Source organism: Dipodomys merriami, unplaced genomic scaffold, assembly GCF_024711535.1.
Source record: "Dipodomys merriami isolate MVZ:Mamm:240054 unplaced genomic scaffold, mDipMer1.0.p SCAF_368, whole genome shotgun sequence".
Taxonomy (NCBI): domain Eukaryota; kingdom Metazoa; phylum Chordata; class Mammalia; order Rodentia; family Heteromyidae; genus Dipodomys; species Dipodomys merriami.
This window is the reverse complement of record NW_027205248.1, coordinates 333,321-360,554: the sequence shown is the minus strand read 5'-3', so window position 1 is coordinate 360,554 and position 27,234 is coordinate 333,321. Positions and strand designations below refer to the sequence as shown.

General features: G+C 65.9%; 1 protein-coding gene and 1 pseudogene across 1 annotated transcript in view; one reads left to right on the top strand and one right to left on the bottom strand.

Moving 5' to 3' along the window:
* Positions 1–10,609, top strand: part of LOC138804536 (ninjurin-2-like) — a 28,979-nt pseudogene extending 18,370 nt beyond the window's left edge.
* Positions 10,610–10,893: 284 nt separating this feature from the next.
* Positions 10,894–27,234, bottom strand: part of B4galnt3 (beta-1,4-N-acetyl-galactosaminyltransferase 3) — a 57,058-nt gene continuing 40,717 nt past the window's right edge. The window contains exons 4-20 of the mRNA XM_069988854.1: positions 24,542–24,637; positions 23,218–23,308; positions 23,021–23,121; positions 22,225–22,292; positions 21,218–21,296; positions 21,075–21,141; positions 20,836–20,979; positions 20,396–20,505; positions 19,658–19,758; positions 19,453–19,514; positions 18,374–18,971; positions 13,668–13,987; positions 13,424–13,577; positions 13,063–13,135; positions 12,643–12,796; positions 12,232–12,358; positions 10,894–11,785 (exon numbers count right to left, since the gene is read on the bottom strand). Of these exons, the coding sequence (XP_069844955.1) occupies positions 11,677–11,785; positions 12,232–12,358; positions 12,643–12,796; positions 13,063–13,135; positions 13,424–13,577; positions 13,668–13,987; positions 18,374–18,971; positions 19,453–19,514; positions 19,658–19,758; positions 20,396–20,505; positions 20,836–20,979; positions 21,075–21,141; positions 21,218–21,296; positions 22,225–22,292; positions 23,021–23,121; positions 23,218–23,308; positions 24,542–24,637 (2,454 nt within the window). The 3' untranslated portion in view covers positions 10,894–11,676. The remainder of the gene's footprint in view (positions 11,786–12,231; positions 12,359–12,642; positions 12,797–13,062; positions 13,136–13,423; positions 13,578–13,667; positions 13,988–18,373; positions 18,972–19,452; positions 19,515–19,657; positions 19,759–20,395; positions 20,506–20,835; positions 20,980–21,074; positions 21,142–21,217; positions 21,297–22,224; positions 22,293–23,020; positions 23,122–23,217; positions 23,309–24,541; positions 24,638–27,234) is intronic.

Here is a 27,234-nt window from a genome sequence, read left to right as displayed (position 1 = left end):
TTGGGAGGCTGAGAGCGGAGGATTGGTGGTTCAAAGCCAAGCTGGGCGGAAAAGCCCGTGAGATTTGTGTCTCTAACCACGGAGAATTGGGGACGTGGAGCCATCCTGGCTCAAGGGGTAAGAGTGACCGCCTGGGACAAAAAGCTGAGGGACAGCACCTAGGCCCTGAGTTCAAGCCCCAGGACCGGCGCAAAAAAAAAAGCATAGCACGTGTCTATGAGGTGAATTGTTTGTCCACAGACAATGTTTGGGGCGTTTGAGGATGGGGAGACCCTCCCCCCATAACCAAGACACCCTCTTCCTACAAAGTAGTAGGAATCCTGGTCTGGTTTGTGTCCCTTTGCTGATAAAGCCACGTCTGCAAAGCAAGATCCTTCGCGGGCGGCTGAGGACGGGCCTGGGTGGGGGGTGCACCCCCTCCTGCCGTGTCCCCCCCTCCTGCCGTGTCCCCCCCTCCTGCCGTGTCCCCCCCTCCTGCCGTGTCCCCCCCTCCTGCCGTGTCCCCCCCTCCTGCCGTGTCCCCCCTCCTGCCGTGTCCCCCCCTCCTGCCGTGTCCCCCCCTCCTGCCGTGTCCCCCCCTCCTGCCGTGTCCCCCCCCCCCCGTGAGGTGTCCCAGGGGAAGGGACGGGCCAGCCCGGGCTTGCCCCACCCCATGCACCATCAGACACGGGAGGAACCGCCTAGCGCAGACCACGCCAAACACAGCCCCCAGCCGCGCGGCCCAGCCATGCCGAGTCCCGGCCGCCGCCAGCCGCGTGCGTGCCCGTGACTGCGGGGAGGGCCTTTGCCTTGGGTCTTCAGCCCTGAGCCATCTTGGCAGGGTTGCTGGTCAGGTTTGGAGCCGTGCAGCTCGGCCTGGGGTCCAGGCGGGGCCGGGGACGCGGGGAGGTTGGCCAGCATGGCTGCTGTGCCCCTGGCCCCGGCCTCAAGGACTCCTGAGATCAAGTGCATTTACTTTCTTGCTCCTCTAGGGAGCCCAAAGGTCTGTCGGTCGGTCTGTCAGTCTGTCTGTCTGTCTGTGTCTCTGCAACCTCTGACAGCTTCAGTTCTCCCGCACGGCACACCCTCCACTGAGAAATGGGGAGAGGAGACGGGGTACACCCGATCGCTCATCCCTCCCCGGCTTCCCAGATCCGCCGTCCCCCGAAGCCCGCGGGGGACCCAGGACAGCACCAACCCGTCTCCACACCAGCCCCGCACCTCGCCGGCCACGTCCCACGGGGCTGTGAGCCACGGGCAGCCCCCCACAACGGAGCCTGGGGAGCCTGACAAAGAGGCAGATGCACCCTGACCAGGCCCTGCGTGTGCACACGGGGAAAGAGGGCAGGCTCATGCAAATCATATGCAAATGATATGCAAATGATCCAGACCCGCACCCACAGGTTGATTACAGGATCCCAGTAGGCCAAAAAAATGAATTTTTTTTTTTCTCAGAAAACAACCAACTTCTCCAGCACTTGTGACTTGAGAGTCAGCGGCACATTAATTCTCACCTCTCCGTAAAGTAGATCCTTCTGGCATTTCACCATGTAGGTTGTGTGCCAGCCGGGCAGGCCTGGGGCCTGAGTCTCTGCACCGAGGTTGGGTGTGACCTTGTATGCCGTGAAGCCCGGGGACTCCAGCTTTTGGGGGTGACCCCAGCCTCTGGAGAGTAAGTGGCTTTGTAGTCAAGGCCCCCTGACCCCCCCTGCCACCCCAACCTCACTTCCCAGAGGAAGTTACTGGTTGACCTCGGGAAATGGAAACTTCCTAAGGAGGAAAGTACAGAGAATGCTGACAGGGCAGGAGAGGGGAGGGGAGGGGAGAGGGCACCCCCCGAACTTGCTGAGCCGTGTGAGCCGTGGGAAGAACACAGGCCTGTTTGGGGGGTCCCTGATCCCTTGGGAGTTTCTCACGCACCCCATAATTACAAGCCTGGGAAGGAAGGGGAGCAAATAGTCAGTGGGAGGCATCAGTCTCTCAGCGGGGAGCTAGGCTTCAGGGATCAGGACAGACCCACGAAGATGTTTTTGGTGGTGGTGGTGGTCATGGGACTTGAACTCTGGGCCTGGGCACTGTCCCTGAGCTCTTTAAGGCTGGCACTCTACCACTTGAGCCACAGCGCCACTTCTGGTTTTCTGGTATTCCATTGGAGATGAGAGTCCCAAAGACTTTGCTGTCCGGGGCTGGCTTTGAACTGCCATCCTCAGATCTCAGCCTCCGGAGTCTGGGATGACGGGCGTGAGCCACTGGCTCGCCCAGCTGTGGCATCCAAGTAATCGCGTGAGTCAGCCGACAGGAAAGGTTGGTTCTGGCTCCGTGGATTTGGCGCTGTGGCTTTGGGCCTATGGTGACTGTTCATGGTGACAAAGGAACGTTGATGGAGGACGACTCGCTCACCTTGTGTCTAGGAAGCAAAAAAAGAGCGAGGAGCCAGGGTCCCCAAACTCCCCTTCGAGATCACACCACCAATGACCTAACTTCCTTCCCCTAGGCCCCGCCCACCAGAGGTTCCAGCGCCTGTCAGTCATACTCAACACTGGCCATGAAGCCTGTAATCCATGTGCCCAGGAGCGGGTGGGCGTGTGTTTTCGGTCAAAACTCTAATGGTCATTGTCCTCCAGGGTTTCCTGACGTCCTCCGGCCGCAGGCCTGTCTTGCTGGGGTTGGGGGACTCGGGCTTCCTGCCTGATGACCTGGAATGGTTGGGTCCCACGGGAGGCTGCATGTAGGACAGACCTTTCATTCCAGCCCAGCCTGGCAGGTGGGAGGGAGAAGGGGGAAGTCCAGGAGTTTGCCCATGGCCGCTGGGAGTCTCGCTCCTGATGGGAGTAAGTCCACCCATCTTGTGGCCCTCGAGGTGGGCCTGTTGGTCTTTCCTATTGGAGCCATCTCCAATGCGTGTGGGTTCCCTGGTGATGGACCTGTCAACTGCTCTTATCCCTAGGACCAGAGTAATCCCACTTGTTCTAGAACATTCTATCCCTGGAACATGTGTACTGTCACTGTGATCCCTGTAAGGGATCAGACCTGTGGGCTCCTGGAGGTCAAGACTCCTAAGCTTTAACACAGCCGGCGGGATCGTTTTTTAAAATTTTGTGCAGGTCCTGGGGCTTGAACTTGGGGCCTGTGTGCCGTCCCCCAGCTGCTTTTGCTCAAGGCTGGCTTTCCATCACTTGAGGCTTCTTGGAAATGAAGTCTCCGGCTCTTCACGCCCAGGTTGGCTCCGAGCGGTGAGCCTCTCTGCTCTCCCGGGTAGCCGGGGTGACTGGCATGAGCCCCCAGCGCCGCTGTGCCCCAAATCTTCCCAGGAGACCAGGCGTGCGGGATGACGCTGGTGGCCCTGCCAGCCTCTGGGGGGGGGGACCGGGGACGGGCTGTGTGCCGAATGGCACAGGTCAGGACCTCCAGCCTACGCTTGTTTGAGCTCAGCACGGGAGCCGCTGTGGCTGGGCCAGGCCGGGCTGTGTCATCTGTGCTGTTTTCACAGAGGCGCCGGTGGCCAGGGAAGACAGCCCTGCCCAGAGGCCATGGGAACCTGAGCTACGTGAACCCCCAGGCAGACTAGCCCCCACGGTGGGGGCCTTCCCGTCTCTGGAGAATAAATGGAGTCCTCAGAGGACTTCGGGTCCCCCGCCCCGTACTGTTCTCATCCTCCTCACGCTGGGGGGGGGGGGGGGCGGCAAAGGCCCTGGCAGGGTTTCAATGCCTGTCATCGATCCTGGACTAAAAGCCTCAGACTGCCGTCCTGTAGCTGGATCTCAGGCAGGTACCACCATCTCCTGGCTGGCAGGTGGAGATGGGTCCTCCCAACCTCTAGCTCCTGAGGAGCCGGGATTACAGGCTTCTCCTAAGCCTGACTGAATGACATTGTTCCAGGCTCGTCAGCCAGTAGGAGCATTGTCCTCAGTAGGGCTGGGCCCGCCTGCCCGCCTGTCCTGCCTTGGTAACTCTGTCTAGTCCGGCTGGCTGTGCTTTCCCTGTGGGAATATTTGGTCTTTTTCCCAACCTAGGCTGATCTCTTCCCACATGTTGTCTTTTTAAGTGAGTGTGTGTTAACTGCACGGAGGGGTTTGCTTGGGTATCCACACTAGCACGGGTTGTACAACACCCCCCTCTCCTTTCCCTGCAACCCCCATTTTCCTGGCCTTCTGTACAGGATTATCTGTTCATTTGTCCATTATGGATCTTTATTTGTGGCTAGTGGGGCTTGAACTCAGGGCCTGGGCCACTGTCCCTGAGCTTTTCTGCTCTAGGTTAGGGCTCTACCACGCTGAGCCACAGCTCTACTTCGGGCTTTTTTTTTAAAGTAGTTCCTTGGAGATGAGTCTCATGGACTTTCCTGGCTGGGTTGGCGTTGAACCGGGTCCTCGGATCTGGGATGACAGGTCAGAGCCACCGATGCCGGCTTGCCCATTGTTAATTGGATTGTTGATTTCTTTTGGAGTTATGACTACAAGGGTGAGCTACCAGCACCACGCTCTTTCTCTGCAAGTATTTTTCCCTCCCTCCCTCCCTCTCTGCTCTTTCTCTCTCCTTTTCTTTCTCTCACGGACCCGAGCCCCCTCCCCATTACCACCATCTATGGCATTTGTGCTGTGCCTCCCTGGCTGGTTTTGAACCCTCTCCCTGACTTTCTAGAAGGAACCGGGGCCCCCAAACTCCTGCCTGTGGCCTCTCCCAGCATGTTTGTTGGGGACATGTTCTGATGACCTCCTGTGTCCGCACAGGGGTCAGAGGACCCCTCTCCCAGGCCGCTGGCTGGCTGAGCTGGCCGGGGTCTCCCAGCTGCTTCCCGCGCGCCCCCTGGTGGCCATGCTTGGCACCGCAGCCTCGCCGAGGCCTCTGCGCTCAGGGCAGGGCTGCTCCAGCCAGGGCCGGTGGAGCTTTCTAGGCCAGTCGGGGATTAGAACCGGACTGGCAGCCCGGGACCACGCCCTGGCGGGATTAGGCGGCCGGCTCTGCAGGGTGAGGTTGCTCTTCAGGCCCCCGGGGATCGGGGATCTGGGATCGGCGGGGGCGGGCCTTGGCCTGAGGTCAGTGGCCGCCTCCAGCCCCAGCGGCTTCTTGCCCAGTTGTCCATCGGAGGAGGCCGGCACAGGGCTCGGGGTCCCCTCGGCCAGAGGTCCCCACCCCCGAAGAGCCTTTCTTCATTTAAAATCAAATTCTGGCCCCGGGAGCCTATGGTGGCTCCCACCCCTCCCCCCCGCCATCCCAGCTCCTCAGGAGGCTGAGATCTGAGGATCACGGTTCAAAGCCAGCCGGGGCAGGAAAGTCCATGAGACTCTGATCTCTATCTCTGAAAAGTTGGCTCTGACCCCCCCGGTGGGGGCTTCCTGGGTTGACCTCATCCCCGGACCCCGCTCCAGGCCTCCACAGTGGGCCAGGGGATGGGGGGCGGGGGGGCAGGTGGGGGGCTCCTGGGTGTGTGCCAGCCCTGCTCCACGCTGAGCTCAGGGCACATGGGGTTCTGATGCCTGAGCTCATTGTGGGAACTCTCGGGCTCGTCCACGGGTGCCGGGTGGACCCGACTCCCACCACCCCAACCGTGTCTGTGGTGGGCAGGGGCGACCCAGCCAAGGTCAGCGGTGCCCGGAGGCCTGGGCAGAGTGAAGCCCTGGGTTCGATTCCTCAGCACCACAGACACACAAAAAGCCGGAAGTGGCGCTGTGGCTCAAGGGGTAGAGCGCTCGCCTTGAGCTGAAGAGCTGGGGACAGCGCCCAGGCCCCGAGTTCAGGCCCCAGGACTGGCCAAGAAAGATGTGTACATGTATGTAAGTGTATTACATGTAATAGATATACACACATGGGAGAGTGGCTGTGGAGGGGGAGGGGCCTGGGGGAGGACGGGCAGCGTGGGGGGTGGGTCAGCAGCCTGACTCACTGGGCTCCAGGGCCAGCCCACATTCCAAGCCTTTGCTCTGACCCGCCTGGCCCGGCCTTAAAGGGCCAGCGCCCCTGGGAGGGGCACCCCTTCCTCCCCCCCCACCGTGAGGGGACAGGGCCTGATGGGACCCTACCACCTCCCCCTCCACTCCCAACCACGCAGCCCACACTGCGAGTCACGCAGGGGGGCTCCCCCCAGCTCCCTCCCCCCCAGCTCCCTCCCCCCCAGCTCCCTCCCCCCCAGCTCCCTCCCCCCCAGCTCCCTCCCCCCCAGCTCCCTCCCCCCGCTCCCTCCCCCCAGCTCCCTCCCCCCGCTCCCTCCCCCCGCTCCCTCCCCCCCAGCTCCCTCCCCCCCAGCTCCCTCCCCCCCAGCTCCCTCCCCCCCAGCTCCCTCCCCCCCAGCTCCTCCCTTTCCCCCCTCCCCCCCCTCCATACTCCCAGGGCCTACAGGCCAGCACCACCACGCCCTTCCCTATACTGGTGCTGGTCCAAGTTTCCCTTGGCTCTTTGGGGGTCAGGCTGCCGGGCCTCTGTGGGGTCCCCTTGGGGCCTTCCTAACTTCACACCCACCCCGTCTCATCCAAGCCCGGGGTTGGGGGGAGAGAACACCCCCCCCCCCAGCTCCCTTGCAGGCCGGGCCCAGGCCACTTCTCTGGTCTCTGCACGCCACCCCGTGGCCGCTCAGGGGAATTCCACAGTGAACCGGGAGATAAGAGGGTGCCATGGCCTGCAGTCCCCCTAGAAAGTCACCTCACAAAAAGCAGGCCTCAGGTCAGGGCGGTGGGTGAGGCTGGCATTCCCAGCTGCTCAGGAGGCGGGGTCGCGATTCGAAGCCAGCCGGGGCAGATGAGTCTGCCAATGAACCACCAATGAACCACCTACTTACCACCTTTAATAAAATGCCGGAGTGAGCCCGGTGCTGGTGGCTCACATCTGTCATCCTAGCTACTAGGCTGAGATCTGAGAATTGCGGTTCCAAGTCAGCCCAGGCAGAAGTCATGGGGCCTGAACTCAGGGCCTGGGCGCTGTCCCTCAGCTCTTCAGCTCAAGGCTAGTGCTCTACCCCTTGAGCCACAGCGCCACTTCTGGCCTTTTCTGCTTATGTGGTGCTGAGGCATGGAACCCAGGGCCTCATGCATGCAAGGCAAGCGCTCTACCACTGAGCCACCTTCCTAGCCCCACGTGAGACTCTTATCTTCAATGAACCACTCAACATCCAGAAATGGAGTTGTGGCTCAAGTGGCAGAGCACCAACCTTGATTGAAAAAGCTAAAAATCGGTGCCCAAGCCCCAGGAAGAGCACAAACACACACATACCCTGAATAGGTTTGGGTATAACTTTTTTTTTTTTTTTCTACTAACATGCAGATTCTCAGGGAAAGAGCAGAACTTGAAGTTGGGTTGGGAAGGAGGAGGAAGAGGGGGAGGGAGGGAGGCAAGGATCCCCTTGTGCCAGGATCCCACTGTGTTCCTGCCCTCTAGTAACCCCAGACAAATGTCACCAAGGTTGTGGCCTTGGGTGGACCATGCCCATTGGGCCTTGGTGCGGTGCTGGCCCCAGCTGACTAGGTCAGCAGGCCCCAGACAAGCCCAGGCTTGCTTTGTTTGCCCTGGGGGGGGGGGAGAGGGAGGGAGAGGAGAGATTCCACCTCTGTTATCTACAGCCAGGGTCCTTGCGCTCTGGCCTCCAGTCTGGTTTTGGGGGCTATGAACAAAAGCTGTTGGCCCAGGCCCCAGTGTGTCCGTTCTTCTGCCCGGGGACCGGTGCAGCTCCGTCCTGGGCCTGGCGCTCACTGCTTCCCGGGCTGGGGTCTGGGCCTGCCCGGATGTGGGGGCCACAGGAAGTTTGATCACCAGGGCCTGCGACCACATAAAGGCGTTGTGCGCCGTAGGCTGGCGCTCTACCATCTGAGCCACGGCTCCGCTTCTGGCTTTTCTGGAGATGGGAATCTCCCTGACTTTCCTGCCCAGGCCGGCGTTGAACCTGGGTCCTCAGATCTGTCTCCTGAATAGCTAGGCTTAGGTGTGAGCCCCCGACACCCTGCCACTTATCGATGTGCATTTTTCTGTCATCTTTTCAAACCGTCCCAGTGCATTAGTCCAAAAAACTAGGGAGATAATTGGCGATGGGAGGACAGGCATATTGTAAAGCTTGGCTCGGAGGGGATGGACAGCTGCCGTGGGGCAGACGGACGGACAGGCAGATGGACGGACAGACGGATGGACAGATGGGTGGGCAGACAGGCAGGCAGATGGACAGATGGACGGACGGATGGACAGGCAAATGGACAGACAGACGGGCAGGCAGGCAGATGGATGGACGGACAGGCAGACGGACAGGTGGGCAGGTGGACAGGCAGGCAGACCCGCGAGCCCACGCGCGGGTGGGGCCACTCTCCTCCAGCCTCAGTTTCCCCGCTCCCCCGGCCCCGCCCCCTCCTCCAGCCTCAGTTTCCCCCGCTCCCCCGGCCCTGCCCCCTCCTCCAGCCTCAGTTTCCCCGCTCCCCCGGCCCCGCCCCCTCCTCCAGCCTCAGTTTCCCCGCTCACCCGGCCCCCCCTCCAGCCTCAGTTTCCCCGCTCCCCCGGCCCCCCCTCCAGCCTCAGTTTCCCCGCTCCCCCGGCCCCGCCCCCTCCTCCAGCCTCAGTTTCCCCGCTCCCCCGGCCCCGCCCTCCAGCCTCAGTTTCCCCGCTCCCCCGGCCCCCCCTCCAGCCTCAGTTTCCCCGCTCCCCCGGCCCCGCCCCCTCCAGCCTCAGTTTCCCCGCTCCCCCGGCCCCGCCCCCTCCAGCCTCAGTTTCCCCGCTCCCCCGGCCCCCCTCCAGCCTCAGTTTCCCCGCTCTCCTTCCAGCCCGCGCAGCCGCGCCCCGCGGGCCGCCGGCCGCTCAACCTGAACCACTACGCCACCAAGAAGAGCGTGGCGGAGAGCCTGCTGGACGTGGCGCTGTTCCTGTCCAACGCCGCGCGGCTCAAGGCGGTGCTGGCGCAGGGCCCGGCCTCCGCCCACCACGCCGCGCGGCTGGCGCTCCTCGCCGCCTCCCTGCGGCTGCAGCTGGCGGTCGGCGTCCTGCTGGCGCTCATCGGTGAGCCGCGGCCCCGCGCCCGGGAGGCCCCCGCAACCCCGCAACCCCCGCGCCCGGGAGGCCCCCACAACCCCGCAGCCCCGCGCCCGGGAGGCCCCCGCAGCCCCGCGCCCGGGAGGCCCCCGCGGCCCCGCAGACCCCGCGCCCGGCCGCCGGCGCCCCCTGCTGGGGGGAGGCCCCCGCGGCCCCAGACCGAGGGCTCCATCTGACCTCCCCCGTCATCTCTGACCTCCCCCCCCGTCATCTCTGACCTCCCCCCCCGTCATCTCTGACCTCCCCCCCCCGTCATCTCTGACCTCCCCCCCCCGTCATCTCTGACCTCCCCCCCCCCCGGTCATCTCTGACCTCGCCCCCTCCCCCGTCATCTCTGACCTCGCCCCCTCCCCCGTCATCTCTGACCTCGCCCCCTCATCTCTGACCTCGCCCCCTCATCTCTGACCTCCTCCCCCCTCATCTCTGACCCCTCCCCCGTCATCTCTGACCTCCCCCCCGTCATCTCTGACCTCCTCCCCCGTCATCTCTGACCTCCTCCCCCGGTCATCTCTGACCTCCCCGTCATCTCTGACCCCCCCGGTCATCTCTGACCTCCCCCGTCATCTCTGACCTCCCCCCGTCATCTCTGACCTCGCCCCCTCCCCCGTCATCTCTGACCTCGCCCCCTCCCCCGTCATCTCTGACCTCGCCCCCTCATCTCTGACCTCGCCCCCTCATCTCTGACCTCCCCCCTCATCTCTGACCTCCTCCCCCCTCATCTCTGACCCCTCCCCCGTCATCTCTGACCTCCCCCCCCGTCATCTCTGACCTCCTCCCCCGTCATCTCTGACCTCCTCCCCCGTCATCTCTGACCTCCTCCCCCGGTCATCTCTGACCTCCTCCCCCGGTCATCTCTGACCTCCTCCCCCGGTCATCTCTGACCCCCCCGGTCATCTCTGACCCCCCCGTCATCTCTGACCTCCCCCCGTCATCTCTGACCTCCCCCGTCATCTCTGACCTCCCCCCGTCATCTCTGACCTCCCCCTCCCCCGTCATCTCTGACCTCCCCCTCCCCCGTCATCTCTGACCTCCCCCTCCCCCGTCATCTCTGACCTCCCCCCCGTCATCTCTGACCTCCCCCCGTCATCTCTGACCCCCCCCGTCATCTCTGACCTCCCCCCGTCATCTCTGACCTCCCCCCCGTCATCTCTGACCTCCCCCCCGTCATCTCTGACCTCCCCCCGTCATCTCTGACCTCCCCCCGTCATCTCTGACCTCCCCCCCGTCATCTCTGACCTCCCCCCCGTCATCTCTGACCTCCCCCCGTCATCTCTGACCCCCCCCGTCATCTCTGACCCCCCCCCGTCATCTCTGACCTCCCCCCCCGTCATCTCTGACCTCGCCCCCCTCCGTCATCTCTGACCTCCCCCCCGTCATCTCTGACCTCGCCCCCCCTCATCTCTGACCCCCCCCGTCATCTCTGACCCCCCCCCCGTCATTTCTGACCTCGCCCCCATCTCCTCCCAGTCCGGCTGAACCTGAACGAGGTCGGCAACCGGTGGCGCCTGAACCAGCTCAGCAACGCGGCACCGCCCTGGTCCTCCTCACGGCGGTGCTCAGCGTCTTCATCACGGCCTTCGGGGCCCACAGGCCGGGCGTCCTGGCCGCCAGGGCGTCGCGGGCCCCCGTCTGAGGGGGGTCGGCGGGGTCCCCCGGCCTGCGCCCCACAGTTCACACACGTCCTTCCATAAAGCTCCGTGCACGTCCCCCTCGAGTCCGCCCGTCTGTCCTGACGGTTCTGGGGGAATCGCACTGCCTAGGAGCGGCGGGGCCTCGGGGGCCGGGTCTGGGGGCCCAGGGGGGGACCCGGCCCCCCCCCCCCCAGGGACGGACAGACGGCGGGCAGGACGGAAGGAAGACGCAGACGCGGGTTTTTAAGAAGATGCTGTATTGGCCCGCCCCCGCCCCCCTCCCCCCTCCCCTTAAGGCAGCCGGTGAGGTAACAGACGTGGACACGGGGCCACGGAGGGCAGGGGAGGCGGGCACAGGGCCGCACCGGTCCTTCCGGAAGGTTCCACCCACGCGCAGGGCCTGTGCGGGCGCCGCCTGCCCGCCCCTCCCCGCACCCGTGTAATGCACCGTTGGTGAACTCAGCAGCAGTCGATCCCGGCCTCGGGGCTCGCGGGATTAGTGCAAGGTAAGGGCTCTTCCCCGCCCCAGAGTCGGGGCCTCCCCGCGGGAGGCGGAGTCGCGGGACGGCCGCGGGGCTCCCGCTCCGCTTCTTCTGCCCAGCGACGCCGGCGCTCGGCACGCGGCCACGCCCACCGCGGGCCCCGCCCCACAGGTCACCCTAGGCCCCGCCCCACAACGGGTCCGTCCTATCCGGAGCCATGCCCCGCCCCCGCGAGGCCCCGCCCCCGCGAGGCCCCGCCCCCGCGAGGCCCCGCCCCCGCGAGGCCCCGCCCCCGCGAGGCCCCGCCCCGTGGCGTGCGCAGCCCGGCCTCCCCTTCCCTGCCGTCGGCGGCTGGTCCTGGTCCTGGTCGGGGTTGGGGTCCTGGTCGGGGTTGGGGTCCTGGTCCTGGTCGGGGTTGGGGTCCTGGTCCTGGTCGGGGTTGGGGTCCTGGTCCTGGTCGGGGTTGGGGTCCTGGTCCGGGTCCTGGCCCTGGCGGGCCGTCCGCGTCCGCGCCCGCCGGCCCCTCCGCCCCAGCCCGGGGCTCGTCCTGGCCGCTCCGCGCCGCTCCCCGCGGTCCCCTTGGTCGCTCAGGGCGCGTGCGCCGGGCGCCGGTCCCACATGCCGCGCTTGGAGTGGAAGTGGTGGAAGAGGTTCCTGACGAAGAGCCGCTCCACCTCCAGGCCGGCCTGCAGGACCCTGCGGGCGGGGAGACCGGGGTGAGGGGCTGCCGGGCTGCCGGGCAGCCGCCCCACCTCCAGGCCGGCCTGCAGGACCCTGCCGGCCGGGCGGGGGGACAGGGGGACCTGCCCAGCTCCTCCTCCTCCCTCCACCTGTCCAGCAGCTCCCCGCCCTCCCTCCCCCTCCCTCCCTCCCCCTGTCCAGCAGCTCCCCGCCCTCCCTCCCCCCTCCCTCCCTCCACCTGTCCAGCAGCTCCCTGCCCTCCCTCCCCCCTCCCTCCCCCCTCCCTCCCTCCACCTGTCCAGCAGCTCCCCGCCCTCCCTCCCCCCTCCCTCCACCTGTCCAGCAGCTCCCCGCCCTCCCTCCCCCCTCCCTCCACCTGTCCAGCAGCTCCCCGCCCTCCCTCCCCCCTCCCTCCACCTGTCCAGCAGCTCCCCGACCTCCCTCCCCCCCCCTCCCTCCACCTGTCCAGCAGCTCCCAGTCCTCGCCGCCCCAGCGGTCCCGGAACTCCTCGGTGTTCATGCCCCCGATCCGGTCCAGGTCTGATTTGTAGATGCCCAGCAGCCCGAAGCCATTCACCTCCCAGTAGCCTGAGGCACAGGGCACGTGTGTGTGTGTGTGTGTGTGTGTGCACACATGTGCACAGAGAGAGGGGAAAGAGGAGGGGGAGAGGATGTGTATCCACACAATGGCGGAGGGGGAGGAGGAACAAATGGGAGGATAGTGGAAAGTGAGGAAAAAGGTGGAAGGGAGGAGGAGAAGGAAAACAGCAGCAACCTGAAGGAGGTGGGATGGAGGGGGAGGGGGGGCTGTGATGGGGGAGGGGCGGGGAGGACCGGGGAGGGGGGAGGGAGGAGCGGGCGGGAGGACTCACCCTCTGCCTCCCGGGGCGAGGCCCCGCAGCTCAGCCGCAGCAGTGCGGGCGCGAACGCCATCTTGCCCTCCACACAGTGCTTCCGGATGGTGTCGATGATCCCGGCCGGGAAGTGGATGTGGAGGTCACAGAGAAAGACGATGCTGTGGGGGTCCTGGGGGCCGAGCGGGCAGGGCAGGGTGAGGAAGTGAGGTCACGGGGGTGGGGGAGAGGATGTGGGGAGAGAGAGAGTTCACAGGGAGGGAGGAAGAGAGGTCCAAGAGAGGGAGGTCAGTGGGAAGGAGGAAGGGAGTCAGGGCTCTGTGGCCTAGCTGTTGGAGGCCCCCTCTCCCCCTGCCCCTGCCCCTGCCCCTGCCCCTGCCCCTGCCCCTGTCCCTGCCCCTGCCCCTGCCCCTGCCCCTGCCCCTCCTGGCTGGTTACCTTCACCAGATCTATGCCGGCCTGCAGGCCCGCCGAGCGCTCGAAGTTCCCACTTAGCTTCAGGTACTGGTAGCTGCAGGGAGGAGAGAAGCTCTGGAGGAGGTGGCGGTGGGCCGGGCGCCCGGTCACCCCAGCTGCTCAGGAGGCCAAGACCTGAGGATCGCAGTTCACAGCCAGCCCGGGCAGGAAAGTCCGGGAGACTCTCATCTCCATTGAATCACCAGAAAACCAGAAGTGGCGCTGTGGCTCAAGTGGTAGAGCTCAAGTCTGAGCCCCAGGACCAACAAGAAGCAACACAAAACAGGGCGGGCTTCGGCCGGGGCCCACCTCCGCAGGCTGACCGGCCGGGGCCGGGGCTCACCTCCGCAGGCTGGAGGCGGTCAGCGCCCGCTCCACGTCCATGTCCTCGCTGCTGTAGTCGGTGATGATGATGTTGAAGCCGGGGTCGCGGGTGAGCCGGGACAGGCCCTCCATGTCTCGGATGAACTGCAGCACCCAGCGCGCCTGGTTCTTCACTGAACCAGGGGAGCAAGCGGCCGTCAGGCCTCTGCTTAGGGGACAGCCTGCTGGGATCTGGCCCTGGCCTCTCCCCCGTCGGGACTCACCGGGCACGATGAAGTGGACCACGGCGCGGTGGTTCCAGGAGAAGCCCTGGGGCCAGCACAGCTTGGGCTCGGGGTCCCGGGCGTTGAGGACAGGCCCCTGCTGGCCCTGCGGGCTCCAGACCAGGCCCTGCAGGTTCCGGGCCTCCACCATCTCCCCACCGGCCGGCCGGCCGCCCTGCCAGCCGCGGGTGGACACATACTCCGACAGCCGCACCAGGCGCCCGCTCGGCTCCCACAGCTCCAGCTCCAGGAGGTAGCGGCCCCCTCGCAGCTGGTCCTGGCGCTTCTCCACATTCACGATCCGCCGCAGCTGGTAGCGCCTGGGGCGGAGGAGCGGGGCCTGAGGGACGCCCCAGGCAGGGCACGGCCTCCATCTTTAACCTGCACCCACAATTCCATCCTAAGTGTCCAGCCGAGTGAGAGGGTCGCGGCAAAGACAAATCAAGCTGTGCTCACACAGCCCCAGCCCGTCAGTCAGCCGGCTCCCAGATGAGCCGCGGATGTACGGCTCACCGCTCATGGCTGGAGGAATGCTAGCCCAGGCTGGAGGATGATTATACCTCATCTCCGGGGTGTCAGGAGTGCAGGCGGATGACAACACACCCCGCTAATGGGAATATGCCTTTACACCCATTGAATTGCACTCTAAAGTGTGTAATGGTACTTGAATTTTATCTCAAACCTGTTGCTAGATGGAGAGATGTAGGAGGATGGATGAATCATGGACTGATGGATGATGGATGGGTGGGTGTGATGGATGGATGAGTGGATGGGTGCATGAGTGGGTGGATGGATGGTGGATGGACAGGTGCATGGGTGGATTGATGATGGATGGGTGGGTGTGATGGATGGATGGCTGGGTGGATGGGTGGTGGATGGATGGATGAGTGGAATGGGTGGGTGTGATGGATGGCTGGCTGGATGTAAGGGTGCATGAATGGGTGGATGAGTGGATGGATAGGTGTGGATGGATGGACGGACAGGTGCATTGGATGGATGGATGGATGAGTGGATGGATGAGTGGATGGATGGACAGACGGGTGCTTGCATGGATGGATGAATGGACGGGTGCTTGCATGGATGGATGAATGGACGGGTGCTTGCATGGATGGATGAATGGGTGGGTGGGTGGATGGATGATGGATGGACAGGTGCATGGGTGGATGGATGGGTGTGGTGGATGGGTGGACAGGTGGATGGACAGGTGCATAGGTGGATAGATGATGGATAGGTGGGTGTGATGGATGATGGACAGGTGCATGGGTGGTGGATGGATGGATGAGTGGATGGGTGGGTGTGATGGATGGATGGATGGATGAGTGGATGGGTGGGTGTGATGAGTGGGTGGCTGGATGGCTGACTGTGGATGGGTACATGAATGGGTGTATGGATGATGGATGGGTAGATGGGTAGATGAGTGGATGGATGGGTGTGGATGGCTGACTGTGGGTGGGTGGATGGGTGGGTGTGGTGCATGGATGGATGAGTGGGTGTGGTGGATGGATGGATAAGTAGGTGGGTGGGTGTGGTGCATGGCTGTGGATGGGTGGATGGGTGGGTGGATGGGTGGGTGCATGAATGTATGGTAGATGGATGCATGGATGGGTGGGTGGATGTGATGGATGGATGGCTGTGGATAGGTGGATGGATGGATGGATGGACAGGTGGATGGGTATATCAATGGGTGTATGGATGGACAGAAGGACAGATGCATAGGTAGATGGATGAGTGGATGGGTGGGTGGGTGTGATGGATGATGGACAGGTGCATGGGTGGATGGATGGATGAGTGGATGGGTGGGTGTGATGGATGGCTGGCTGACTGTGGATGGGTGGGTGGGTGGATGGGTGGATGGCTGACTGTGGGTGGGTGGATGGCTGACTGGATGGATGAGTGGATGGGTGGGTGTGGTAGATGGATGAGTGGACTGGATGGGTGGACAGGTGGGTGGATGGATGGATGACGGACAGGTGCATAGGTGGATGGATGATGGATGGGTGGGTGGGTTTGATAGATGGATGGATGGATGGTGGAGGGATGGATGGATGAGTAGATGGGTGGGTGGATGGATGGGTGCATGGATGGATGGCTGACTGGATGGGTGGACAGGTGGATGGATGGGTAGATGGATGGATGAGTGGATGGGTGGGTGTGGTGGATGGGTGGATGGCCGACTGTGGATGGATGGATGGATGATGGACAGGTGCATGGGTGGATGGATGATGAATGGGTGGGTGTGATGGATGGATGCTGGATGGGCAGGTGCATGGGAGGATGGATGGATGAACGGATGAGTGCATGAATGGGTGGATGGATGGAAGACAGACAGGTGAGTGCATGGACGGATGAGTGGATGGTGGATGTGATAGATGGATGGCTGACTGTGGACGGGTGGATGGATGGACGGACGGACAGGTGAGTGTATGGATGGATGGATGGGTGGGTGGGTGGGTGGGTGGGTGGGTGGATGCAGGAATGGGTGAATGTATGGATGAGTGGATGGGTGGGTGGATGGATGGTGAATGGATGATGGGTGGATGGATGGGTGGGTGGGTGGATGGATGGACAGATGGATGAGTGCATGAATGGGTGGATGGATGGACGGACAGGTGCATGCATGGATGGATGAGTGGATGGGTGTGTGTGATGGCTGACTGGATGGGTGCATGAATGGGTGGATGGATGGATGGATGATGGATGGGTGTATGGGAGTGATGGATGGATGGCCGACTGTGGATGGGTGAGTGATTGGTGGGTGTGGTGAATGGAGGGATGGCTGACTGTGGATGGGTGTGTGTGGTGGATGGATGGGTGCATGAATGGGTGGGTGAGTGGATGGACGGACAGGTGCATAGGTGGATGGATGATGAATGGATGGTAGATGGATGGGTGGGTGGATGGCTGACTGTGGATGGGTGGATGGATGGACAGGTGCATGCGTGGATGGATGAGTGGGTGGGTGGGTGGATGGTGGATGGATGGTTGTGGACTGATGGATGGGTGGGTAGATGAATGGGTGGATGGATGATGGATGGACAGGTGGGTGGGTGTATCAGTGGGTGGATGGATGGATAAATGGACGGACAGATGCATAGGTGGATGGATGATGGATGGGTGGGTGGGTTTGATGGATGTTGGAGGGATGGATGGATGAGTAGATAGGTGGGTGGATGGATGGGTGCATGGATGGCTGGCTGGCTGTGGATGGCTGGCTGTGGATGGGTGGACAGGTGGATGGATGGGTGGATGGATGGATGGGTGGGTGTGGTGGATGGGTGGATGGCTGAATGGATGGATGATGGACAGGTGCATGGGTGGATGGATGATGAATGGGTGGGTGTGATGGGATGGATGCTGGATGGGCAGGTGCATGGGAGGATGGATGGATGGACAGATGAGTGCATGAATGGGTGGATGGATGGACAGATGGACAGGTGAGTACATGGATGGATGAGTGGATGGACAGGTGAGTGTATGTATGGGTGGGTGGGGGGGTGGGTAGATGGGTGGGTGCAGGAATGGGTGGATGTATGGATGAGTGGATGGGTGGGTGGATGGGTGGGTGGATGATGGATGGGTGATGGAGAGACAGGTGAGTGGATGGGTGGGTGTGATAGATGGATGATGGATGGACAGGTGCATGGGCGGATGAATGAGTGCATGAATGGGTGGATGAATGGACGGACAAGTGCGTGCATGGATGGATGGATGATGGATGGACAGGTGCATGGGTGGATGGATGATGGATGGACAGGTACATGGATGGATGGATGATGGATGGATGGATGATGAATGAGTGGATGGGTGGGTAGGATGGATGGGTGGATGATGGACAGGTGCATAGGTAGATGGATGGATGAGTGCATGAATGGGTGGATGGATGGATGGACAGGTGCATGCATGGATGGATGAGTGGATGGGTGTGTGTGATGGCTGGCTGGCTGACTGGATGGGTGCATGAATGGGTGGGTGGATGGATGGATGGATGATGGATGGGTGTGTGGGAGTGATGGATGGATGGCCGACTGTGGATGGGTGAGTGATTGGTGGATGTGGTGGATGGATGGCTGTGGATGGGTGGACAGGTGGATGGATGAGTGGATGGATGGGTGCATGAATGGGTGGGTGAGTGTATGGACGGACAGGTGCATAGGTGGATGGATGATGGATGGCTGACTGTGGATGGGTGGATGGATGATGGATGGGTGGGTGGGTGTGGTGGTTGGATGGCTGACTGTGGATGGGTGGATGGATGGACAGACAGGTGCATGGGTGGATGGATGGATGGATGAGTGAATGGGTGGGTGTAATGGCTGGCTGGCTGACTGTGGATGGGTAGATGGATGGACAGACAGATGTATAGGTGGATGGATGATGAACGGACGGTAGATGGGTGGGTGGGTGTGGTGGACGGATGATGGATGGACTAGATGCATGGGTGGATGATGGATGGATGGGTGGATGGATGGAATGATGGGTGAATGGATGGATGGGTGGATGCATGAGTGTAGTACTACGTGAATAACGCACTGTAGTTGTGTCTCACACCGTGCCCCTTCTAACCCATGTTATATGAGGTCTGACTGTCCTTGCGGCTGTCTTTCCTGGGGGTGGGGGCCCACGGGGCTGGTGGGTGGTGGAGCAGGGCCTGCGCCCGGCTGACCTCTGCCCGGCTGACCTCTGCCCCGGGGCGCCCTTTCTCTTACCCTCGGCTCCTGTGGCTGAGCTTCCGCAGGAAGAGCCTGGCCACGCCCAGGGCCTCGGACTCGGCCAGCTGCAGGTTGCCGGAGGTGTTGCAGCTCAGGTCGATCCAGTCCGTGCGCAGCGCCTGGAAGTCAGGGCTGCGGGCGCTGAACGTGCGCTCCCAGTTCACCACGGGGTCGAAGGCGGGCGAGTACTCCGGGCCGCCATCCCCGTCCTCCTCCTCCTCCTCTTCTCCGTCCTCCTCCTCCTCCTCCTCTCCCTCCACCACCGCCGCCTCCTCAGCCACGTGGCTTTTGGGGAGCTCCCTCTGGTCACCCCTTCTCTGCCGGGCAATGAAGGACTCCACTTGGCTTAGCCACTGCGCCTGCTCGGCGGAGGTCCTGCCTGGCGGAGGGCTCGGGGGGGCCCGGGTCCTGGCGGGGAAGGGCCGCGTGGCGTTGGGCCCCGGGGTGGACCAGGCCAGCAGCTTGCGCAGGTGCGTGGGAAGGGAGGCGGGTCGGGCCTCTCCCGCCGGTGTCCCGGGGTGCCCGGCTCCCAAGGCAGGGGCGTCATCTACTACCTCTTCATACAGGGATTCTTCTAGAAGATTCTTCTCCAGGCCTGTGGGTGGTAAGCATGGCTCAGGTCAGCACAGCAGGCAGGGAGCCTCAGCTCTCAGCGTGAGGCCCGGGCAGGGCAGGAGGCTGTGGCCAGGCGGGCCCAGCAGTGGACACATGACTAGAGCAAGAGGGCCTGGGTTCAAATCATGGGGAGAAAGAGATGGACGGATGGACAGACACACAGACCTGTGATGTGGAATCCCCATCCCAATAGCAGTGTTTTGTTTTGTTTTGTTTTTTCCCCAGTGGTGGGGCTTGAACTCAGGGCCTGGGCACTGTCCCTGAGCTGCTTTGCTCAAGGCTGGCCCTCTACCATTTGAGCCACAGCGCCATTTCTGGCTTCTTCTGTGTATGTGGTGCTGAGTTGAAGCCGGGACCTTGTGCATGCTACATGAGCACTCTACCACGGAGCCGCCTGCCAGCCCCTCCCTCCCCTCCAGCCCCTCCCTCTCCTCCAGCCCCTCCCTCCCCTCCCAGCACACCTGGCTGTTGGCGCCTGTGCTCCTCTGGCTGGTCCACCTTGATGTACTCCTGGAAGCTGACCCTGGGGGACAGGTGAGCCGCAGGGTGAGTGCGTGGGGGGACAGAGGGGGGTGGGGAGGGACAGGGGGGTGGGGAGGGACAGGGGGGTGGGGAGGGACAGGGGGGTGGGGAGGGACAGAGGGGTGTGGGGTGTGTGTTTCTCACCTGCCCGGGCGGTGCGCGCTCTCCTGGTAGAAGCAGGGGTTGCGGGTCTCCATGTGGCTCAGGCGGGTGTAGTCGTTGGGGTACACGAAGGACAGGTGCACCTGGGGAGGAGCGGCCCCGCCCTGACTCTTTCTAGAATGATTCCATCTCACCTGCTGCTGCCCAGGCTGCCACCAAGCCGTCCACCCTCCCAGCGTCGCCACGGCCTCCCCCGAGCCACAGCCTCCCCCCACGGCCTCCCCCGAGCCACGGCCTCCCCCCACGGCCTCCCCCGAGCCACAGCCTCCCCCCACGGCCTCCCCCGAGCCACGGCCTCCCCCGAGCCACGGCCTCCCCCCACGGCCTCCCCCGAGCCATGGCCTCCCCCGAGCCACGGCCTCCTCCCCCGAGCCACGGCCTCCCCCCCACGGCCTCCTCCCCCGAGCCACGGCCTCCCCACACGGCCTCCCCCGAGCCACGGCCTCCCCCCACGGCCTCCCCCGAGCCATGGCCTCCCCCCACGGCCTCCTCCCTCGAGCCACGGCCTCCCCCCACGGCCTCCTCCCCCCCACGGCCTCCTCCCCCCCACGGCCTCCTCCCCCCCACGGCCTCCTCCCCCCCACGGCCTCCCACCCACGGCTTCCTCCCCACGGCCTCCTCCCCCCCACGGCCTCCTCCCCTCCACGGTCTCCCCCCCTCCAGTGTCCTCCCCCGGCCTCCCCTCCATGGTCTCCCCCGCCCTCCCCCCCCCCCACTCACGAAGCGGAGGCCCTGGTAGCGCCGCAGCGGCAGCCCGTCCACCAGGTAGCTGGGCTTGTAGGGACAGTCGGGCAGCACGTGGCGCAGCCGGGACTTGGGGACCAGGGGCACTGGGGGCGGAAGGGGCGGGGCTGGAGGACGGAAGGGGCGGGGCGGGGCGGGGAGGCCCGGGCCAGCCTCGGCTCAGCCTCGGCTCGCAGCCGGCTCCCGTCCGCTGGGCCGGTCAGCAGAGAAGGGGGCGGGGCGCAGGGGTCACCCCGGGGAACCCGGGCGGGGCGGGGCGCAGGGGTCACCCCGGGAACCCGGGCGGGGCGCAGGGGTCACCCCGGGAACCCGGGCGGGGCGGGGCGCAGGGGTCACCCCGGGAACCCGGGCGGGGGGGGGTCACCCCGGGCAGGGGCGGGCAGGGATGACCCCGCGTGACCCCGCCCCCCACCGACCTCGGTGCAGCGCGTCCCGCGGGTCGGGCCGCAGCATGTCGGCCGGGGGCGGCTCGTCCCCGGGCGCGGGGCTCACGGGGCTCGCGTGGCTGGCGGCCGTCTGCGGGATGTGGCCCACCTCGTCCATCTTCAGCACGCTCTCGTCTGCGGGGGGGGGGGGGTGAGGCACGGGGTCAGGGGGCAGGCGGGGGCGCGCGGGGTCAGGGGGCGCGCGGGGTCAGGGGGCGCGCCGCACTCACTGGTGAAGAGGGACAGCGCGGCGGAGTCGATGATGGCGAACTGGGCCCCGGGTTCGTGGCGTCTCCACTGCAGGAGGAGAGAGGGTGTCGCGGGGTTGCGGGGTCACGGGGTCGCGGGGTCACGGGCGCGGGCGGGGACTCACCGCGACCTCCACGTGGTCGGTGCCCTCGTGGTTCTGCTTGTGCAGCAGCTCGAAGTAGTACCGGAGCGAGGCCGACAGGCTGGCGGAGAGGAGCGCGGCTGGGGGCGGGCAGCGCGGGGGCGCCGCGGCCGGGGCCCTGCGGACCAGCGCCCAGGCCCCGAGACCAGCGCCCAGGCCCCTGCGGACCAGCGCCCAGGCCCCTGCGGACCAGCGCCCAGGCCCCTGCGGACCAGCGCCCAGGCCCCTGCGGACCAGCGCCCAGGCCCGGCGGCCCCGAGACCAGCGCCCAGGCCCGGCCCCGAGACCAGCGCCCAGGCCCGGCGGCCCCGAGACCAGCGCCCAGGCCCAGGCCCCGAGACCAGCGCCCAGGCCCAGGCCCCGAGACCAGCGCCCAGGCCCAGGCCCAGGCCCCGAGACCAGCGCCCAGGCCCAGGCCCAGGCCCCGCCCGCTGTGAGATTGGTGTTTCCTCCGCCGGCCACCAGGTGGCGCTGACAGCAGCGCACTTCCCCACCAGCTATGCGGTGGGTGCGTTTCCTCTCTCTGACGTGGGGCTGACATGTCTGCACGGCCCCTGCCTGCCACCAGCTGGGGGGTCGGGGCGTTTCCTCTGCTCGCCACCAGAGGGCGCGCCGAGACCACGCGTCTCCCCTGACGCGCCAGCTCTATGTCGGCGCGTTTCCTCGGCCGGCCAGCAGATGGCGCCGGAGACCAGCGCGTCCAGCCACCCGCCACCAGCTCTGCGGTCTGCGCCTCCTCCACCCGCCACCAGCTCTGCGGTCTGCGCCTCCTCCACCCGCCACCAGCTCTGCGGTCGGCGCCTCCTCCACCCGCCACCAGCTCTGCGGTCGGCGCCTCCTCCACCCGCCACCAGGCGGCGCGGGGGCCGCGGGCCCTGGCCAGGCCCGGCTTCCCCTCCAGGCCCCGCTCCCCACTCGCAAGGCTGGGGGGGGGAGCCTCAGGGGCTCGGCCCGCACCCCGCACCCCGCACCCCGCACCCCGCACTCACCTCACTGGCTTGGAAATCTGACTCTGAAACTTGCCGAACTCGCCAGGGGCCGTCCACTCCCTTCCAGTCTAGAGACGGGCGGGGAGGGGGGGGCAGACGGAGGGGGGGGGGCAGACGGAGGGGGGGGGCAGACGGAGGGGGGGGGAGGGGGTGAGCCAGCGCAGTGCGGGGCGGGGCCACGCGCGGCGGGAGGGCAGCGGGGTGAGGGCCCTGTGCGGCCCCCAGGCCGCGGGTCTTCAGCAGGGAACACGGGGCCGTGCGTGCAGCCTTTGGGGGGATCTCGCTGACTCAGTTTACCGTTTGGCAGCTCAGAGCAGGGGCCGGGGCTGAGGGGTGGAGTGGCGGGATCCTGGGCTTTTGTTGGGGGCCATGGCGCCCCCCCCCCCGCCCCTGGCTCAGCCGCCAGGGCCGGCCTCGAACCCCGAGTGGCGGGGACCTGTCCACGCCGGCCCCCCTCCGCTTGCGACCCCCCCTGCCGCCCACCCCGCCGGCCCCGCCCATACTGGCCCGCCCCCCTCGCCCGCCCCGCCCACCTCACACGTGGGCCCGCCCAACCCGCCACGCGGGCCCCCCACGCGGCCCCGCCCACCCCGCCCCGCGGCCCCGCCCACTTCGCCCACGCGGGCCCCGCCCACCCCGCCCACGCGGGCCCGCCCACCTCGCCACGCGGCCCCGCCCACCTCGCCCCGCCCACCCCGCCCCCGCGGCCCCGCCCCCGCGGCCCCGCCCACCTCGCCCCCGCGGCCCCGCCCACCCCGCCCGCGGCCCCGCCCACCCCGCCCGCGGCCCCGCCCACCTCGCCCACGCGCGCCAGCAGCTGGAGGCCCGACACCTGCTCGTCGCGGCTCAGCCAGAACTCGGCGTTGTCGTCCGCGGCGATGGCAAACTGGACGCGGCCTGGCGGAGGGGGCGGGGTGAGGGCCGCGGCGGGGGGGGAGGGGGGTCCTCCGCTCCCCCCCGACACCCCCCCCCCGTCTGCGCGGCGGGCGTCACCGTCGGTGAGGGGGTGCAGGTAGCCGAACACGCGGAGGCCGTAGTTGGTCCAGCGGGGCGCCACGGCCAGCTTGCTCAGGGTGGTGCGGACCTGCGCGGGGAGGGGGGAGGGGGGTGTCACCGCGGGGGGAGGGGGAGCGGGGGGAGGGGGCATCACCGCGGGGGGAGGGGGCATCACCGCGGGGGGAGGGGGAGCGGGGGGAGGGGGCATCACCGCGGGGGGAGGGGGCGTCACCGCGGGGGGAGGGGGAGCGGGGAGGGGGGGTGTCACCGCGGGGGGAGGGGGCGTCACCGCGGGGGGAGGGGGCGTCACCGCGGGGGCAGGGGGAGCGGGGAGGGGGGGTGTCACCGCGGGGGGAGGGGGCGTCACCGCGGGGGGAGGGGGCGTCACCGCGGGGGGAGGGGGCGTCACCGCGGGGGCAGGGGGAGCGGGGAGGGGGGGGCGTCACCGCGGGGGGGAGGGGGGAGGGGGCGTCACCGCGGGGGGAGGGGGAGCGGGGGAGGGGGTGTCACCGCAGGGGGAGGGGGAGCGGGGGAGGGGGCGTCACCGCGGGGGGAGGGGGAGCGGGGAGGGGGGGGCGTCACCGCGGGGGGAGGGGGAGCGGGGGGGTTGTCACCGCGGGGGGAGGGGGGAGGGGGCGTCACCGCGGGGGGGAGGGGGGAGGGGGCGTCACCGCGGGGGGAGGGGGAGCGGGGGAGGGGGTGTCACCGCAGGGGGAGGGGGAGCGGGGGAGGGGGCGTCACCGCGGGGGGAGGGGGAGCGGGGGGAGGGGGTGTCACCGCAGGGGGAGGGGGAGCGGGGGGAGGGGGTGTCACCGCGGGGGGAGGGGGAGCGGGGGGAGGGGGAGCGGGGGGAGGGGGCGTCACCGCGGGGGGAGGGGGAGCGGGGGGAGGGGGGTGTCACCGCGGGGGGAGGGGGAGCGGGGGGAGGGGGAGCGGGGGGAGGGGGAGCGGGGGGAGGGGGAGCGGGGGAGGGGGCGTCACCGCGGGGGGAGGGGCGAGGGGACGTCACCGCGGGGGGAGGGGGCGTCACCACGGGGGGAGGGGGGGCGGGGGGAGGGGGCGTCACCGCGGGGGGAGGGGCGAGGGGACGTCACCGCGGGGGGAGGGGGCGTCACCACGGGGGGAGGGGGGGCGGGGGGAGGGGGCGTCACCGCGGGGGGAGGGGGCGTCACCGCGGGGGGAGGGGGAGCGGGGGAGGGGGCGTCACCGCGGGGGGAGGGGGAGCGGGGGGGGCGGGCTCTGTGCGCCAGGGTCCCCCACCCGTGGGTCAGGTGACTGTGTGTGAGGGGGAGGGGGGTGGAGGGTGGGGGCCGCGGCTCACGTGCGGGTACAGCGGGAAGTGCAGGTTCCTCCGCAGCTGCTGGACGGAGCCCCCGCACCAGTCCTCGAACACGTGCAGGTTGGCGCGGCCGCGGAACTGGGGGGGGATGGGGGTGGGCATGGAGGGCCTCGCCTGCGCTCCCGGGGCTCCGGGGCTGCGGCCTGGCGGGAGGCGGCCAGGGCACTGGGGCGTGGCCTCGGATTGGGGCGGGGCCGGGGATGCGGAAAGGCCTTTGGGGCGTGGCCTTAGAGGATACAGTTAGATCATTGGGGGCGTGGCCTGCGATGCCAGAACGGAGGCCATTAGGGGCGTGGCCTGGGAAGAACAGGTCATTGGGGGCGTGGCCTGCGATACCAGAAGCGAGGCCGTTGGGGGCGTGGCCTTAGAGGCCGCCGAGGTTAGCAGGACGGCGGGGGCGTGGCCTTGGAGAATGCTGGAAGCTAGGATGTTTGGGGGCGTGGCTGTGGAAGATGCTGGAAGCTAGGTCACTGGGAACGGGAGGACGCTGCTCCCTGACTGCTCTCCCGCTGGCTCTCCGTCCCCACGAGGCGGGCGGGCCGGCTCTGCGGCACCGGGGACCCCGCGCCCGGCCCGCCGCGGGGACTGGAGGTGCCGACGCCCGGGGCCTGGGCCCGAGGCTGGGGTGTGCGGGGTGCGGGTGCACGCCCAGGACTCGCACCCGCCCCTGCGTGCGCACGCATGCGCAGACCCGCATGCACACTCGCGCACACGCGCGCACGCGCGGAGGCTGGCCTGCTCTCCACCGGTGCAGGCGGCGCCAGGACAGGGCCTGAGAGCCGCCGCCGAGCCGGGCTCCAGCTGAGGACCTGCTGGCCCTCCCCTGGCCCGCACTTCAGCAGGGCGGGCCCCCGAGCTGGCCGTGGGGTCAGCCCGGGCCTGGCCTGGAGGGGACCGGAGCGGGGGGAAAGAACGGGGACATTGTGGCACTCCTGGGGACAGTCCTCGCGTCCAGCCACGAGACCCGGCTGTCCCTCCGAGTGGCCTTTGGTGGGGAGGGCGGGGGGGGGGGTCTGGCTGCCCTCTCCCTCGTCCAGCAGCGGCCCGGGCCCGGGGCAGGCCGAAGCCCAGGCGGGTCTTGCAGGGTCCACTCGTGGAGGGGTCGTGGGGACAATGCCTGTGGCCGCTGTCTCATAAAGGGGAGGGGACATTGAGGACCCAGAGGTGAACTGGCTCCCGGGCCTGGAGGTGGGGAGGGCAGGCAGGGCTGGATGGGGAGGGTGAGCAGCGCTGCAGGGCCTTCCCGCTGGGCCTGCTGCCCCTGCCAGGCGGATGCTCCCTCTCTGGCGTCATCCGCACCTGCAGCCTACCCAGGGGGGTCCTGGGCCCAGGTCCCAGAAGATAGAACAATCAACACCCCACCCTGGCTGACCAGCCGTCCCCGGCTCCTATCCCATGGCTCCTAGCAGTACATAGGCCCCACCCACAAGGTCACACCTACACCCAAATCGCCGCCCACACCCAGGGCCCCGCCCACCAAGCCCCTGCCCCACCCAAGCACTCCTCAACCACTTTTAATATCTGAGCCAGTGGCACTCACCTGCTGAGATCTGAGAATCACTGCGGGGGAGAATACTCAGGGACGGGGCTCAGGCCCTGGGTTCAAGCCCCACGACCCACAAAAACATTTTTAACAAATGAAACCAGAGCTGAGCACGGGTGGCTCAAGCCTGTCTGTCACCCTAGCCACTCGAGATCTGAGGATCACGGTTCAAAGCCAGCCTAGGCAGAAACGTCTGTGAGATTCTCATCGCCAATGAAAACCGGAAGTGGAGCTGTGGCTCAAAGTGGCAGAGCACTAGCCTTGAGCAAAAGAGCTCAGGGACAGCGCCCAGGCCCTGCGCTCAAGCCCTACCACTGGGGAAAAAAAATTCGAAGAAAGACTACCACCAGAGATCATACACAGAAACTAAAACAGCAACTAGTTCTTGTAGATGTTAATCCTACTGGAATCAGAACATATTCTCTCTCTCTCTCTCTCTCTCTCACACACACACACACACACACACACACACAAACACACACACACACAGGAAAAATCAGCCAGGCATGGTTGCATATGCCTATAAGTTCTTAGGAGGCCGGGGTAGGAGGGTCACATGTTTAAGGCCAATCTGGGATACCCTGTCTTGAAAGAAAAGAAAAATGATCCAAGCTGTCATTAAAACAGGTCTGACCGAATTATCTGAGTCAGCTTCTCTTCGCAGCGGTGTCTGGGGTGCAGTGGGTGTGTGACGGCACTACCGGCCTGGGAGCTAATCACGCAGGGGTGTGGGTGGCGGTACCTCCTTTGCTCTACAGAACTCCTCGAAGCTTCCCCATGCCAGCGAGCGGCGCCCAGCAGCGATGTATTATTACACAGTTAAGGGTTTTTTTTTGTTTTTTAAAAAAACTTACTTAACAATGAAGTCCTTTCTTCCTGCAAATTCTTATGGAATTTAATGGCCCCAGAAAGGTAGTTTGGGAGCTTGTTATCTTTAAGACAGGGGATTGGCATGGCTGTGAAAGTCAGGCTGCTGTGCTGAGCATTGCATTTCCCACCCATAAACAATCATAAACTATGGTTACAGTTTGGACTTGAAATGTTCTCCAACCCAGACACGGTGGTACACACCTGTAATCCAAGCACTCAGGAGGCTGGTGTTGGAGGATTTGGACTTTGGGCCAGCTTGAAG